At 47.0% G+C, this 17754-nt stretch overlaps 1 protein-coding gene across 1 annotated transcript in view; it reads left to right on the forward strand.

The window, feature by feature from the left end:
* The first annotated feature begins 3402 nt into the window (after nt 1-3402).
* The window catches only part of LRP4 (LDL receptor related protein 4), a 50597-nt gene continuing 36245 nt past the window's right edge, over nt 3403-17754 (forward strand). Inside the window, exon 1 of the mRNA XM_037838931.1 lies at nt 3403-3626. Within this exon, the coding sequence (XP_037694859.1) occupies nt 3575-3626 (52 nt within the window). The 5' untranslated portion in view covers nt 3403-3574. The remainder of the gene's footprint in view (nt 3627-17754) is intronic.

A 17754-nucleotide genomic window follows, 5' to 3' on the forward strand; every position in this document is an offset into this window, starting at 1 on the left:
TTTCCCTAAATCCTATGGCCTCTTTCCTGGCTCAGGAGTTTCCTCTGCCCAGAAGGCCCTCTCTCTACCCACTCTCAGCCTGACAACTGCTACTTAGCTTAAATATCAGTGCCTCTGACAGGCCTTTCTTGAACCCCCAAATCTAAATCCAGTCTCTCCTTTCATAGAACCCTGTACTTCTCCTTCAAAGACCCTACCATCTGTAGCTTTAAATTCATTTGTGGGATTATTAATTTAATGCCTCTGTGTACCTGCAGTCCCCCAACTACCAAACTGTAAGTTCCAAAGACCACTGCCTCCACAGAGCCTGGCACATAATATGCCCTCAATAATACTGAATGAAAAGAATACTGAAAATAGGCCTCCCAAATGCAGCCAGGCTCCTTTAGCTGTGCTGTCTCTTCATTTCCCTTCTACAGCTTTAAAAACTCCTTCCCTCCATTTGCATTGCTTTCACTTCAGAAGTGATTCAACAACTGATTCCAGAGACAAAATGGAGCACTTCGTTGCAGACTCATGTACTTAATTTTTTAAAGCAGGATTTCTCAATCCTCAATACTACTGGCATTCGGGGCTGGGTAATTTTTTGTTGTTGGAACAGTCCTGATAGTTGTAGGATGTTTAGCAGCATCCTTGGCCTCTACCCATTAGAAGCCAGTAGAACCCCTCCTAGTTGTGACAACCAAAAATGTCTTTCAATATTGCCAAATGTCTCTTGGCACTAGAGGCGGCCATTGAGAACCACTATTTTAAAATACGAAACTTGAAGCCACCTTCTTTTTTAGGTGAATTATGTTTAGAAATTCAGGCTGTTGAATGATGACCGGGTTACAAGAGGATTCTAAAAACCCAGTTGGATCAAAAGAGTACCCATTTCTGTATTGTCTATGTAGCACTCCTTGTGTTTCCTTTGAAAAGGCCATTAGTGACGGTCTAATTTAGAGCATTTTCTGATCTTGGAAATTCAGTTTCCTGCACTATGCTACAAGGTTGAAGGAAAGAGGTGATGTTTCTGAGGAAACCAACACCTCTGAGACCCCTATGGAATTGGCAGTCCCCCACAACTTTTCTAGGGGCATATCCCAGAGGACAACAAAGGGGAGAAAAAAACAGCCCATTCTGGCATGCTTTTCAGGATCTTTCACTCTAAACAAGAAAGTCTGAGAGGCCTGGTAAAAATAAATATGGCTTAGCACTCTTGGCACAAGAGCAGTTTCTAACAGCCAAGACTTAACTCACCCTAGGGGGTGACCCAAGCAGGGACTATGCACGGAGTTCATTTCTACCCATTGATATTCCCAATGACTCACAGCAGCCAGGGATGGTTCTGTGCACCAGAGCTGTGCTGAACCATGGAAGAGGAGAAGGACTTGGGATGCACACAAAAAAACGCAGTCTCTCGAGCCTGAGTCAGACAGGGACAGCCAGCCTCCCCTTTCCTCCCCAATCCCAGAAAAACAACACAAATAATGCCTTCTAGAAAGGAACATACAAAGTGGAAACTGTTTATGAATTCTTAATCCCCTGATATTGAAAGTATGGTGACCTCCTGTCCTGGATTTTTTGGTACAAATGAATTCATTACATCATATGTCCCTAGTTTTCATTTGGAAAAAAATATGGTCCCCAGAATCATAAGGCCTTTCTCAGCAGGTTGAAAAGTAAGTCTTCTTAAGCAGCATATGCTTCAAGCCTGAAACCAACTAAGGTTGCATCAGAAAGTTAGAGAGGGCTGAGAAACAGCCTCTTCGTGTTACTTTTTTCTCCTAGGACTTTAGGCTAAGGTGTTTTAGGCCAGAAAGGTCAACTATCATTCCCAGCAGTAAGATCATTTAAACCTGACCTGACGCAACTGCCGCCTTCAGTTGGGAAGAACTACAGATACAGAAAATGCCTCAGTATTAGTTATCATGGTGATGCTAGTTCAACCACATTGCATCTGGGTAAAAATTCCAGAGAAAACAATATAGAGAAACAGTGGCTAAGAAGGAGTTAACACTTCACATTTGTTGTTGCTGTTGCAAAGTGTGGTTTTTGTTAGCTTTGGTTAGAAATGGGTAATTTAATGTGAAAGCCTTTGAAAAATTGAAAATAAGCAAGGATGAATGAAATGTCAACCTATCCATTTGGAGAAATTTCCTAATATCCACTTTGCACTGTACCAAATTACTTTCCCCTCAGCTAACACATGGCATTTGGGTCTTCCTGACTCTATTTTCTAGTGAGAGGAAAGTGGTTTAATGAAATCACAGATGATCCAAAGCCAGGAAATGCTGGCATACTAGCTTGGAGAGAAAAATGATACATAGGGCCCTAAAGAGGTTGGAGAGTTGGGCAAAAGTAACAAAACAAGATTCAACATAGAAAAATTAACCCACATTATTAATATGCATTAAGGAGGGATAGGCCACAAGATTAAGAGGAAAGAGGAGTTTGCAATTTTAAATAGTAATCCAAAAGTTTTATATTGCTGGAGGGCCCTGCACTCTGAAGCTGAGGAAGAGGTTGAGGTATTTGGGGGATTGTGACTTTTAGGAAAGACTCATTTCCTCAGCCCCTTCCTTTGTAGCCAGGATCAGAAAGTCAGAGAAGGTGAAGAGGCTAACAATGCTGAATTACCAAGACAGGCAGGAGAAACTATCTGTCTGGGCCAATTCTGGATGTCTGAGCTGGGAGACATGACACAGACAACCACTTCAGGAAACCAGCAAATGAAAAGCAGAGTTCGTGGAATTATTTAGCTCTAGATTAACGCTTCCCAGAACCCCCACCCCCCCACCCCCCGCAAAAAAAAAAAAAAAAAAAAAGGAAAGAAAGAAAAAAGGAAGGAAGGAAGGAAAAGAAAGAAAGAAAATAGAAGAAGGGGGAGGGGGAGGAGGAGAAAAAAAGACCTCAGAAGAGGAATTTTGACGGTGAGAACTCTAGTTAAGATACAGCACTCCAGGCCCCCTGTTGTCCCTTGTTTGATGTCAATAAAGACGGAGCGGATTATGCATTAGCAAGCTTTGCGTATTCTGAGACATCAATAAAGTCTGGACTTGGGGCCGGTGGGGGGCCGGGGTCACGTCCAGGGGCCTTGGGTCAGCTTGGGTGCTCCTCACTGGGGTAGAGCAAGAGTGAAGGGGATAGCGTCTCTAGAATAATTTCTTTTAAGTTAGGGACATTCGAGCAGTAGTAATGGGGACAGGGAGGGGGGCTCTCTCTCGAGGGCTAAGAATGTGGGGGCGGCCTGAGGAGGAGCTGGGCCCGCGAAGAGGCGCGGGCGGGTGGGGAGCGAGGTCTGGGAGGCGGGGGCCGAGGGCGGGAAGGGGCTGGGCTGGCGCTGGGGGCGGGACCAGGCGCGGGGGCTGTGGCGCGGGGGGCGGGGCGGCCGGCCCGGGACACCCCTTCTCGGTCCCCAGCCCCGGAGGCTTCGGCTCGGGAGGCACTGGAGGCAGGAGCGGCCGGAGGGCGACTTGCGGGGCGCGTCAGCCGCGGTGGAGCCGGGACGCTCCCCCCCGGGGACCCTCGGCCGACTCCGCTGCGCCGTCCTGCGGGAATTGGCGGGACCCCCGGCCGCGGCGACCGCGGCACCATGAGGCGGCCGTGGGGCGCGCTGCTGCTTGGCGCCCTGCTCTGCGCACACGGTAAGCCGCGCTGCAGCGCCAGCGCCGCCCGGCCCACCGGGAAAGTTTGTTCCAGGGTCCGGCCGCTGCAGGACTCACCTCCCGGGAGCGGGACGGTGCAGGTGGGGGCCAGGGACCCATCGCTCCGACTTGTAGCCGTAGCCCCGAGACTGCGTGTTGTGGAGGGGATCAGGAGTTCCCCCAGCGCCCCAAGCCGAGACTGGGCAGAGGTGGAGGAGCTCCCCCCATCCCCGTGGACTCGAGTCTGGGCGGGGCTCGGCGCTCCCAAGTTTCCCTCCCAGGCTTGCCTCCCTTGCTGTGGCCGGAGCTGGGGTAAGATCGGAGGCACTCGCTCGCCGTCCCTCGTTGCTCTTTGAAGAGCTGGGGCTGCTTCTCTTTCGGATTAAGACAGGGTCTCTGTGTCCTTGGTGCAAGGGAATGTGTGCAAAGACAGGGAGGCAAGGGAGGATGGTAGCTAAACCCATAAATTGTAAATAGATCTACTTCCAGAGTTTGGGGGTCTCGGGCGGATTGCGGAGAGGGGCCCCAGTGGAATCTGAGTACTTGAGCTCCGGGGATTCCTTTCTCCGGGAACAATTCCTCAGACTCCAGACCTTCCTCCCTCCGAGAGTCTTTGGACACTGCTTGCTCGCAGCATCTCCCCTTAGTGGTGTTTTGGGGTCCCCCTCCTGGCTGCGGGGCGGCCAATCAGCTTCCTGCCCTGGATCCTCCCCAGGGAAAGTGGGGGACGGAGGAGGGATAGGGTAGGAAAGGGGGCAAAGGAAGGACATAGGGAAGAAACTGCTAGAAGGCGCCCTCAGATCAGTCCTGGCCGGGGGTGGCGCTGAGCCTCACAAGACAGCCACCCGGCCCGCGCAGTAGGGCCTCGGCCCTCAGGGGAGCCGGACCGACGCAGCAGGACTGCTGCTTCATCTGCTCCGCATTAATAACTCGTTTGGTGCCCTTACGAAACTGTTGTGTGTGATTAGGGCTCCAGTGGAATCTGTTTCTCCGCAGCCGGCTGGGACTGTGGGTGCACCCCTTGACTTAAGCAGCTGTCTCTGGCTGTGCCCAATGATCAAAGAACTTTGATCTTCGAACCCCATCCCCATCATCCCACCGGTATTCAATGTGGGGGAAGATCCGAATCTGCCCCTTCCCCTCCCATCCCGGATGAAGGGACGGGATTCAGCATGGAGGGGTTCGTAGACCCTGGCCTTGCGTCAGTTTTCTCTTGAACACGGGGAGGTCATGTGGAAATAGTGCAGATTTCGGAACTTGCCTGGCAGGGCGTGGAGATGTCTAGGTACTTGTTTTAAAGATTGGTTTACCTCCCAAATCCAAAACAGAATTCTCATGTCTGTTGTTTAAACTACCCATGGGTTTTAAATGGCTTTTTCCAGGTCCTTTCTAGCGCCGACGGAGCTCTTTCGGCGCTTCACTCCTCTCTGACGAGGGTAGCCTGGCCGACCCACGGTCCTCTCTGCACTGTGCTTTCCCCCTCCCGGGACTCTCCTAGAAGGTTATTTGTAGCCTCTTTGGCGTGTCGGGACAGCAGCCCTACTGGGGTAGGAATGTAGCTGCTCTTCCCACCTCATGGGCCCCTTAAAGGGACAGCTATGCTTTTTTTTGGGGGAGGGTCCCCCTTGGCTGCCAGGGGAGGGGGTGGAACTTTCCTTTCGGCCCCCTGGAGGAAGTTCTGAAAGAGATCAAGGGAAATGGCTGGGGACTGAAAAAAGGACTAAAGGGATACCAACAAAGCCACAGAGGATATTGTCCCTTTGTGCCCTAGGGAAGGGGGAGCTGGAAGGTTCTGGGCTGAGACTGGCTAAAAGGATTTTCCTGCTCCAGAGCTGTCAAAACTGTATACCCTTCCTTGAGAAGCTCTCCCTGGTCTACTTCCCAACTGATGTGATCTTCCCTGTGGTTATGGGCCAGGGTATGAAAAGACTCTAGTAGGACTAGGGTTCAGATGGGAACAGGAGAAACTGAGATGGAACAGCTGGGTTATAGCCATTGGGAGAGTCTGCACTGAGGTTTTTCACCCAAGTATATGTTCTTACACCACGATTGCTGGGAGAGTTGTAAGATGAAAAGAGTAATAAGAAAGCAACCACTACCAGAAACCTGATGGATTAAAGCAAAAATTTCAATATGGCAACAATGTATGAAAGAGGTGGTGTGACAGCCATTTCATGACAGAGGACTTGGGGGGAAAAAAGTTATAAATGACTGACCAAAGAGAGTATGGAGTACGATCTGTTAGGATGTGTGGAAAAATTATAATTTCTACTTATCTATATGCTTTATTTGGAAAATAAAGAAATTAAACTTGAAAATAACTAAAATAAAAAAAAATTATATACACTACATCCACACGGAAGGCTGGAGGTGAGAATACGGATAGTGATTTGTCTGTATTTAACGTTTCACACACACAACAAAAAGATGAATAACTCCTTAGGGTTCCTTTTTAAGAAAACTTAAGTTTGAAGTTAAACTTTGAAGCACAGGAAATTTTCTGTGTGCGTTCATAAGGATAGTCAGTGGCACAAAGATTTAAACTTTGCCCAGCTTGATACTGAGCCATCCTTGGAGGCTGCGAGGGGACAGACAGATTCATGGTTCACCAGTGAGACTGAGTAATTGCAGAGTCTGGAACCAGCACAACCAAAACTTATCCCCACCAGGATTCCAGGGATTTAGGGAGAAGATAAGCAAAGTAGTTGATCAGTTAGGCAGATCTGACCTTAGCTAGAAGCAAATTCAAGCACTGATGTTTAAAGTGCCTATTTGGATGCGGCTTGTCTCTTTGGCTCTTCCTAGAGCCTATGGGTTTGGCCCAAGCCTACAAAACACTCCAGCCTTAAAAGATTTTGGAGGGAACCTTGATTGCTCTTAGTAGCCATGGGTGTCTTCTTTTTGAGGGTTGAGGTGAGGCCACAGGCAATCTACCACTACTTGAAGGGTGGAAGAAACGGTGTTTATCCTGGACATCACTTCCAGGTAAAAGAAAAGTTGAAAAATTCTGCTCAAGAGTGCTTAGATAGATGAAGGGTTGTTTCTGAGGACGAGTGCAAAAGAGTGGAGCTGAGACTGGTCACCTTTCCATCTAGCTGTTGTCTTGGTTGTCATGACGGTGGTTGTCATGGTGCTTGGGTAACCTTGCCCCTGATCTTATTGGACTTCTGAAAGATACTTGGCTTGTCACTGATTTTGGATTTCCTCTTCTGTCCCCTGTTGAATATCAGTTTTCATCTTTGGGACTGGCACATGGTATTAAGAATGACAGGTGCAAGGGAACCACGTCTGGCCATGTCTGATGCAATGCATATTAGACATGTCCATCTTCTGGGCAAGCAAAGAACATAGGAGGTCACAGAGGACAGGGTGTTTTATATGTCTTTGCTCACCCTTTCTACAGACTGACCACTAACCTTGATCCTTAAAAGAAAGAAAATGGGAGGGATTGGCTATATTGCATCCCTTTTGAAGAGATCAATACTAGGGGCTACAGAATTTCAGGGTCTACTTTAAGACTCTCGTGGCTGAAAAGTCCCCATGGCCTTGTCTATTATATGCTTAGGCACCTCTCTTAATTATGAGACAGTTGAATGCCCTTGGTTGTCTAGGTCTGTTAGTTTCTTCCAGCCATGGTCTCTCTGCGTCCTTGACGGGCCTTAGACACGAGTGTTGTCATATTGGCCTGGGCATGGGGCATCCAGGCCCCAGACTTTGTTTGGATTGCCATCACATCTTCAGCAACAGAAGCCCTTCTCCTCTTCTCAGCCTACTGGGATTCAGTGTCCCAGGGAAGACTCCATGCTGACTGGCAGAGCCCAAGTATGGCCCTATAAATAGCTCCCTCCAGCTTAGAGCTAGCAGGATCAAATTCTTTTTCCCTAGTATACTCCAGAGCATTTGCTAAACTGGGCTCTACACCCATTTATTTGTTCATTCATTCAGCAAACACATCTGTCGAGCACAGATCTAATCACTGCATACAGAGCTGAGTGATTAAGAAGGCAGACCTGGGTTTGAATCTTGACTTTGACGCTTCCTGGTGACCCCGTGCAAAATGTTAATCTCCCTGAATTCCAAGATTCTTATTTGTTAATTGGATGGAGGTGGGGCAGAAGAGGGGGGCATGCAGATAATAATAGCTCACCACATAAGAATATTGTACAGATTAAATGAGATAATACATTAAAACCATTCAGCACAAACATGACCACAGACATAGGGGACTGGTGGTTTGATGGGTTGAGCCCTCTACCATAAGTTTTACCCTTGGGAAGACGGTTGCTGCAAAGGAGAGGCTAGGCCTCCCTATATTTGTGCCTAAGAGTCTCCTCCTGAATGCCTCTTTGTTGCTCAGATGTGGCCCTCTCTCTCTGGCTAAGCCAACTTGAAAGGTGAAATCACTGCCCTCCCCCCTACGTGGGATCAGACACCCAGGGAAGTGAATCTCCCTGGCAACGTGGAATATGACTCCCAGGGAGGAATGTAGACCTGGCACCGTGGGACGGAGAACATCTTCTTGACCAAAAGGGGGATGTGAAAGGAAATGAAATAAGCTTCAGTGGCAGAGAGATTCCAAAAGGAGCCGAGAGGTCACTCTGGTGGGCACTCTTATGCACACTTTAGACAACCCTTTTTAGGTTCTAAAGAATTGGGGTAGCTGGTGGTGGATACCTGAAACTATCAAACTACAACCCAGAACCCATGAATCTCGAAGACAGTTGTATAAAAATGTAGCTTATGAGGGGGTGACAATGGGATTGGGAAAGCCATAAGGACCAAACACCACTTTGTCTAGTTTATGGATGGATGTGTAGAAAAGTAGGGGAAGGAAACAAACAGACAAAGGTACCCAGTGTTCTTTTTTACTTCAATTGCTCTTTTTCACTCTAATTATTATTCTTGTTATTTTTGTGTGTGTGCTAATGAAGGTGTCAGGGATTGATTTAGGTGATGAATGTACAACTATGTAATGGTACTGTAAACAATCGAAAGTACAATTTGTTTTGTATGACTGCGTGGTATGTGAATATATCTCAATAAAATGATGATTAAAAAAAAAAAAAAAAAAAAAAAAAACCATTCAGCACAGACCCTGACTACCATTTTTGCATGGACAAATGTTACCTATTTATTAGCAAGTTTGCATAAGTGGTGTGAATATATCTCAATAAAATTGCATTAAAATAAAAAAAAAAGACTACAGAATTCAGGTTTAAAAAAAAAGATTGCATAAGTGGATTAGAGATGGTCTTGTATTTGGAATATGGGAGCCAGGTAAATAATTATTCTACAGTGTCATATGCTAAAACACAGGCTTGGCCCTTCATTGATTTCAGCTGTTATTTCACTTTTCTTTTAAAGATCTTGCCCCATCTTGACAAAGTAGTGATTTGAACTGACATGATTTAGATACTGTGCATTGTTTCTGCAAAGTAATTCTGTAGGTTTGTTTATTCTCCCCCATTAAATAAAACTGCAAAAAAAAAAAAAAAAAAAAAGATCTTGCCCCTTTTTCCTCCCACCCACCCCCCACCACCACCACCACCAAAAAAAAAAAAACAAACAACTGAATGAAATCTAAGCCTATTTTCCTCCTGTCCATGCTTGCGGAAAAGAGGTCTGTTAAGCTTTAATGTGAGTCTGGGGGAGTCCTCTCTGCCTTAGTTCTGGGAGCAGTCCTGGAAGATGGGCTTTCCTCTCAGAGCTTCTCTGTTAAAAAAAAAAAAACAAAAAAAACAGGATAATCTGCAAGGCAGGGCTGCAGCAAGGCAACTTCTCACACTGAGATTGAACAGTTTAGAATTCCAAGCTCTCCCTCGCAGTGGCCTGAGAAGGGAGTCAGACTCAGAACTCATAAGGTAATAATTGCCTCAATTTAGAGGATGGGCTGTTGCAGAGCCTCCTTCCTTCACGACAACCATCTTCAATCAGGAATCCCGTCACTGTGCAGGGATAATTGATGTGGGTCTCAAGCTTCTGACTCTCCCCCAGCTCCTCCACCCCAAAGTTTGACCCCTTTTGTCTCTTTGTTTCTTCTTTTTAAGTTGGTGCTAGTGATGTGATGTTTTGGGGAGCTGCGGAAAGTTGACCGTAACCAAGAGCAGCCGTTAAAAGGAGTTGCTTCTCTGGCTTCCAGGTGGTCCTTTGACTCCATTTTCTTTTCTTCTGTGTTTCTGATTTAGCAAGAAGCAAACACCCTAGGTGTCCTCAGGCACCTATCACGCCTATCCGAGAAAACTTCATTCTTTTACTCAATGTAGGCATTCCCATCCTTGCTCACACTTGAGTGGATTGGCTGTAAGCTCTCCCTAACGCTCTGCTCCCCCATACATAAGGGCACTTTCAAAGCTCTCCAAGCACTCAGGTCCCAATGCAGAAGGGAGGGACACTGCTTGAGACCCAGCTGGAGAAAGCCTGGCCCGGACTTGCCGCAAGTCTTGACTTGGCCTGCCGGAGCTCCCCCCTCATCTCTGTGCAGAGCTGAGGCTCAGAGCTGTGAGCAAAACCGGAAACAAAAGACTGGGAGCAAACCTCCCATCTGGCTGAGGGGCAGCGACAGCAAAGGTGCTGCTGCATAATTTATCACAGGTGGTTTACTGGGGCTGGGGAGCTCCTGGCTCCAGGCAGAGCCTTTTATGGGGAGAAGGACCCTCCCCGCCTTCCTGGGGATAAGGCCAGGCAGGAACAGAACATGGTTTTGAGGGAGATACTTGATTAGCACATGAAAGTAAAGAAGCTACGAGGCTGTGAGTGCTTCCAGTGATTGCTCCAAGCTCAGCAACTCGACTTCCTGCCAGGCCTGCGGGGGCGGGGCGGAGAGGGGGTGAGGGGAATTGCTTCAAGTGTTCCCTTCTGTAGGCCCCAGCTCAACTGCCACCACCTTGTGGGCATAGGTGAGGACGGAGACACCTCCTCTGTTGGGCTGGACACAGCCTTCAGGAAACCGAATGGAGATGCCAGGTTATAACATTTGTAAGCCTAGAAAGTAAGGGAACTCCCTTCTCCTCTTTCCACTCCCCCCACCCCAGGCAGTTCAATAAAGAAGTTTCAAGGACTGACTCAGAGATGCAGTAAAAGTGAATGGCTCTAAAATATATGTCCCCCAAATAAGAACATCTGCTCTTCTGAGAATGATCTCCTTTAGTGACCATTTTTGCACCAAAAACTGTGGTCAGCAACATGTGGTTAAAAAAAAAATACAAATGTATTTCTAGGGCAGTTAACACTTTTGAGTGCTTTGCTCCATTCCTGGCATGGTGATAAGTACTTACATGTGTTAATTATATTTACTCCTCACAATATCCTTATGAAGTAGATATTAAGTTCCTATTTTACAGAGGGGAAACTAAGGCTCAGAGCAGTTGACTGTCACACAGCTAGTGAATTGAGGCTGGTTTTGACCCCAGAGTCTAAACTGTTAATCCCCAAACCATAATACCTCTCAGAATAGAATATTTTAAATCCAGGCGGTCCCAGAAGGTCTGGTTCGAGAGTACCTATATTTCATCTTGGATTGACTGCTTTTGTCCATTTTCAGGCATCTTCTTTGCAGGGAATCCCAATGCAAACAGAATTACTTTCCAGGTGTTTTTTGATGGAGATGTGCTTCAGAAGGCTCCAAGAAGGGACAATGTACAATGTGGTTTGCTGCTCCCTGAGGCCACCCGCCTGTTCCTTGTGGGCCTTGTGTTTTAAAATGTCGGGAAAGGGGAGAGGGATATTTTGTGCAGCCCCTCACAGAGCACATCCAGATTCAAGCTCTGCTGGATTTGTGAAATATCTGTTGACTGAGCTCCTGGGTAGGGTAAGTAGAACTTTGAGGATCTGTATGGAGGCACCTTGATAGCTATCATGGCTGCATTACTGGGTTGAGAGAGAGGACACATCCAGAAGAAGAAGGTAGTGTTGGTAGTAATAATAATAATAATAAAAATTATAATAGCCATTTACTGTGTACTTCAGTCTATTATCTCATTGAAACCTTCCAGCAACCCTATAAGACAGGTACTGTTATCCTTATTTTGCAAAAGAGGGAACTAATCCACTTCTGAATTGCTCTGTACTTTAGGTTCTGAGTTCTCTCTTCTACACTCGCCTCCTAGGAATTAGCTGATGATAAATTAGGTAAGGATAAAGGATGCTATCTGCCTCAGTCTTCTCTAGAGAAAGGCTGCAAAGCAGGGCTCTTGACACATTACTCTTTCACTTCCCCCCTGTGGCTGTTTCGTTCCTGTGGTGACTTATGTTACCAACTTAACCCAGGGGGGTGGCACTGCTGCTTGGCACACAGTAAGGTTTTTTAGACATCTCAATTAAGCCCTGAAGTGGCAGGTCTTAATTGTGGGACAGCTAGATAAGACATTAACTCATTCAATTCTCATAATATCCATCTGAGGTAGGGTTCCTTATTATCCCAATTTTCCTAATGAAAAACTAAAGTATAAAGAGATTAAATGATATGTCCAGGGTCAGCCAGCCAGGAACTAGCTGAGTCAGGATTTGCACCCGGAAGATTTTGTTTCCATGTTCTTAACATTATGCTCTTCTGTCTCATAACTTTGGAAGCTGACCATTGAGAACATTGAGAACTTCTTCTACATTTCGTTGTTGTAAATAACAAACCATACAGAGAACAACTACCCACCCACCCCCGCAGCTACCAGATCTACCTACTTTTAACATTTTGCTACATTTGCTGTGTCATTTTATGTATCTGTCCTTTTTGTTTGTTTGTTTTTAAGAGTGGCAAGGGAGGGCAGAACTTGCTGGGGCCAGTAATGACATATCTGATGGTGTCCTGTTTGAAAGTGCCCACTAGGAAAAGACTTCACCAGGTAGATTTTCAAACCAACCAAGTAAGGCTGGCTTCTAAGGATCACAGGAATAAAAGTAACCATGGGACAGAAGTAAGTAAAGTTATGACATCAGTGTCACAGCCTGATACTATAGCAAGTGAAAGGAACTCTTGTAGGAGAAGAGAGAGAGCTTAACTCAGATAGGACTAGAAAGCCACCTTAAAAAGGAGAAGCTTCCTTTTTAAGTTTAAGAGGCTTCCTCTTGAGTACTGGTTAGGTAGGAAATAACTAGTCTTATGTCTGATCTTTGCATCTGTTTTTACCCTTGGCTCTGACTCCCAAGCCTCTAGAGGAATGTATATCATTCATTCGTTCATCTAACAGACTTGTGTTGATCACCTACTACATACCAAGTATTGACCTATGTACCGTGAAGATGAAGTTTATAGTGTACAATTCCAGCTACCAAGAAGATCTAGTGGTCTAGTGAGTGGACAATAATCCCTGAGTTGACCAAGTGCTACCATGGAGTGGACACAAAGGGCCTCTGGGGTTCAGAGGAGGAGCTTCCACCTTAGCCTGGGGCCAAGTGGAGCCAGGCAGGGCAGCATCAGGAAAGGATTCACTTTCTGATCTCCTCATGCTACCATCCACTGACTCTTTTTTTGTATTGGTACTAATGCCTCCTAAGCAAGCTCTGCTCTCTTCTAGCAGTGACTGTTTATAGGCAACCAGATCTCTCCAGATTCCAGGCATCTCTTAGATGAGGGTAGGTCTATTTCCATGTGATTCCTTGCTGCCACTCCTTCCTGTTATATCAGTGGGTCTTGCTACACGGGTGCCCCTTTCACTGAGAGATGCCTACAGTGGAGGCTGCCAAGGAGCTGAAATGAGTGGGTCTGTCCCTCAATTGGCCTGGATGTAGTTTAGGGTCAGATAACTTATCCTCATTAAATAAGGTTTTTATAGTCTCACCATTGCCACCTGTAGGCGTGAGGAGAGAGGAGGGCAAGTTATAAGCAAACATGAGGATTCCCCCCATTCTGTAGGATGGTGGCGAGCAATGCCTCCCTAACCTGTGTGCATCAGTGTCACTGGGAAGCCTATTGAAGTTCCAGATTCTGAGGTCACACTGCAAGAATACTAGCCTAAGGGTCAGACTGGGGCTCTCCTCCTGGCTCACCCACTTACTCCAGGACCTTGGCCATAGCAGGTAACCTTAACCTATTAAATAGGTACTACAGTATCTGCTCAGGGTTAGTATAATGATTAACTGAGAATGCAAATGCATAGGCAAAAGTAGTATGTAAACTACAAAGAGAATCTGCAAAGGATTATTATTTGTTATCAGAAGCCCTGTTTCTGCCTGGACCTGTGTAACACCTAAGGCACTGGTTCAAAAGGGCTGAGGCTCCAGACTTTCCTGCTTCACTACTTTACTTCAGGGCACAGGAAATTGGTCTTTAGCTTTAGCAGTAACCAGAATGAGAGAGGCCACTGTTTGAGACAAGTAAACTCACTGCAAATTTGCTAATTGAGAATGTATAAAGCAGAGGGACCCAGACAACCCAGGGTTGTGTAAATTGCTTTTTTTGACCTCCAGGTTTTAGAGGTTCTCATAAGAGCAGTACCATTTATTGGGAGAGAATATAGTGAAGTGGTTAGGAGCAGAGGTTCTGGAATCAACCTGCCTGACTCCAACCCTTAGCACCTGTGTAACCCACCTATGGACCTAACTTCCCTGTGTCTCAAGGTCCTCAACTCTACAGGGCTGATAATAGTAATGGTACCACCTCCCAGGGTTGCTGAGAGGATCAAGTGATGTTACATATGAAAATCACTTGGATAAGTGCTTGCAGGGCTCTTGATAAGTATTCAATATTTGATGGTTGTATTATTATGAAGCTTTTGCTGTGTGCCAGTCCCCTGCTAAGCATTACATAGTTTATTTAACTTAATCTTTAGAAAAACTCTTTTAGGTGATACTATCCCTCCCATTTTATAGATGAAGAAACTGAGGCTCAGAGGTATTATGTCCCTTGCTGTATTTGTCAGGGCTTTCTAGGGCAACAGAACCAACAGAAGATATCTGTAAATATGAGCTTTTATAAAAGTGTCTCATGCAACTGTGGGGATGCACAAGTCCAAATTCCATAGGGCAGCCTGCAAGCTGGCAACTCCAATGAAAGTCCTCGATGAACTCCCCAGGAGAGGCTGGCTGGCTGAAGAAGAAATGCAAGTTCTCTCTTCTTTCTTAAAAGTCTTAAACTGATTGGATTAAATCCAACTGATTGGATTCTCATTGTGGAAGATACTCCCTTAGTTGATCATGGATGTAATCAGCCACAAATGCAGTCAATTGACTGATAATTTAATAAACCAGCCTTCTGGTTTATGAACTAGCCACGAAATGTCCCTGCAATAATGGTTAGGCCGGTACTTGCTTGACCAGACAATAGGAACCATCACCTGGCCAAGTTGACACGTGACCCTAACCATCACACTTGCTTACAGTTGTACAGTTAGTGGCAGAACCAGGATTGGAATCCCTGTCTCTGACTCCAGTATCTATGCTCTCTACCATCCTTTTATACTGAGTCTTGTATATCAAGTGGGTGTTTCCATTCTCTCCAAAAGAAAGCAGTGAGGGAGTGGTAAGGTGGCTGGGTGAGACCAGTAAGGTGTAAACGGTGAGATTCAGGTTAACTCCTCAGGAAGGCCCAGTGAGCACATGAACATGTATTTCAAATGCTGGGTGCCTTTTTGTTCAGAGCGAACACGTCAGGGAGAGACCTTTCCTTTGTTGAAAACATTAGGTCCAGAGGTCAGGGAAGCCCCGGAATGGCTTTCGAGGCCAGAAACAAAGCTGAATGTTTTAACTCAAAACTTCTTAAAATAAAGACTGCATTTTGCTGCGCGTGGTCATTTCTTTCCTTTCTTTGCTCACCATTCTTTTAGTTTAAAAGGGGTTAAAAGCTATTCTTCATGATCAAAGCCAGGAATTGAGTGAAAAGGCAGAATTCCACCTCCGGGGACCCAGAGGGGCACCAGTTGTGCAGAAGAGCTTTTTGGGGCGTGTGTGTATGTCTGTTTACTGTAGGAAAGCCCCAGTCAAGGGTTCGCCTTGCTGGTGGCTGCCGAACCTTCACGGTGCTGATGACGCTGGAATGTCGCCCCCGCAAGCAGGAAGTTGGGGACTCTCCAGACCCCTGCATCTTGATGCCCCTCTGATGGAATGCTTTGTTCCTGAAGTCTACTCTGTGAAATCAGGATTTCTTTTACCTCTTAGCCAAAGGCAGGGGTGGGACCCTGAAAAAAAACAGGACTGAGGACTCAGTATTCCTTTCATTTGTATCGATACTGCTGTTCTTTCTGCTCTCCAGATCCATGGTGCTTGGGTTCTTAAAATCAAGGTTCTTTTGGAAAAAATTTAGCCCCCCTGCATCCCTACACCCCTGCACCTCTACACAACTGCACCCCACATCCCCTCACTCCTGTTTCCTATATTACACACCCACACATCCCTAGGCTCCATTTATTGAGATTCTTCTATATGCCAAGGCACAAGGTTCATTTATTCCACATGTATTTTCTTGTCCAATCCTTGTGACTTTTTTACAAATGAGGAAACGGAGGCTTAGGGCATTAAGTGACTTGCACAAGGTCATGATGATCAAAACCTGGGGCTGCCTACTCTAAGTCTTGTGCTTTTTCCTCTGCTCCCCAACCACCTGATTCTGCCCTTCTTTGTTCTTGTCTAAAGTGGCCCCTGTAGCTGTGATGAGCTGGTAACACTACACAATTTCCTCATGCTCTGTTGCCCAGGGCCTGAGTGAGAAAAGACCCTATCCCTTCTCAGTGCTCTCCGAACCGGCCTGAGCAAATGGGGGTGGGGCTGGGACAGCAGGGTCTTCAGGCTTCCCTGGGAAAGAATCCTCTGCCCTGCCTTTGCAAAGCGTCTTGGAGAGACAGAAGTTCCTGGGGTTGGAGTGAGCCTGCCTGCGAGGTATAGCGATGCTACACCTCCCAAACAGACTTACCTTGTCTTTGCAGGAAATCCTGCATCTTTTCTAGGGCAGCTCATTCCTTTAGTGTTTGGAAGGGGAGGTCAAGACTGTATTTTGACCTGGGTTGAGAATCTGGTGAAAGCTGTGGTCCCTCGCCCCAGAAGCATACATTTTTGCATGCCGTTTCAGGGGTTCGCCGATCCCAAAGGCCATCTCCATTCATCTGCAAGTTAGGGACCCCTGCCTTATGCTCACACTCAGCAATGGAATTGAGTAGAGAAGGCAGGGTCTAGGGCTCTCTCGCAGCTCTTGGAGGGGATGACAGCACACCCTTTTGATTCTTGGCCCTAAGCCCTAACTAAGCCAGGCCAAGTAATTCTAATGTGAGGCGAAGATGTACATCAAGGAGATGAGTCAAGACAGAAGCCGGGCCAGTTAAATATAAAGGAAGATGGGTGGCAATTTAGGAGCTGATTCCTCCTGTGTTCCAGCTCAGCCTGGGGGCAGGGCCCAGCTGATGGGAGGAAGTGGGGAAGAAAGCGTGGGGGCGGGGGACGAGCAGTGAGCAGTGGCCTCCTCCTTCCCCAGCTGCAAGCAACTCAGCAGGTTAGATGAATGCTGGACAGGGGAGAGTGACCCTGGCAGAACCCTTTGTTCCAGCTGAGGCTGTATCAGGGGCATCGGAACCATTCACACGCCATCCCAGGGCATCATGCTGGGCACACTAGCGAAGGGACGCAAAAGCCAGTCATGGGACTTGGCCAGGCAGATAGCTCGAAGCTCAATGGGGAAGCCCAGCTGCATGCTGCTGAGGCTGGGGGGAGGGCTGCTTCTGCCCCCCACCTCTAGGCTGTGACCTGTTCCACAGACAGGAAGGCCCTGACTGCTCCCAGCCCCTCTCCCACCCCTCTGACCTCACTCCCCCGGTCACCCTCCTCAAAAGTAAGTTCTGATTGAAGACTCACAGTATCCAGTGTTGCTTCCTTCTCCTCTGTGTGGTCCCCTTGTTCCTAAAGGGGTTCCAAGGATTTTAACCCCACTAATATTTCTTGCCCTCCCTGGGCAAGGTCCAAGGGCCCTGTCCCGGATAGAGGCTAAATCATCTATAGCTCAACCTAGTTTTGGAGGGAAGGAAATGGAGGCCTCCCAACATCACATCTTCCCTCTCCTCCATTTCCCTGAGAGTTCCAACCCTCTGGACAGCATCATTTGTCTCAGGGCCTTTGGGGTGCTTAGAGGGTACCCGGACAACTTGTGAGCCCAAAGTCAGAGGATGCCTTTTTGGCTATTTCTGCCCCGGACTAGGCTCCTGTCCCTGCCCCT

Source organism: Choloepus didactylus, chromosome 6 (genome assembly GCF_015220235.1).
Source record: "Choloepus didactylus isolate mChoDid1 chromosome 6, mChoDid1.pri, whole genome shotgun sequence".
Classification (NCBI taxonomy): domain Eukaryota; kingdom Metazoa; phylum Chordata; class Mammalia; order Pilosa; family Megalonychidae; genus Choloepus; species Choloepus didactylus.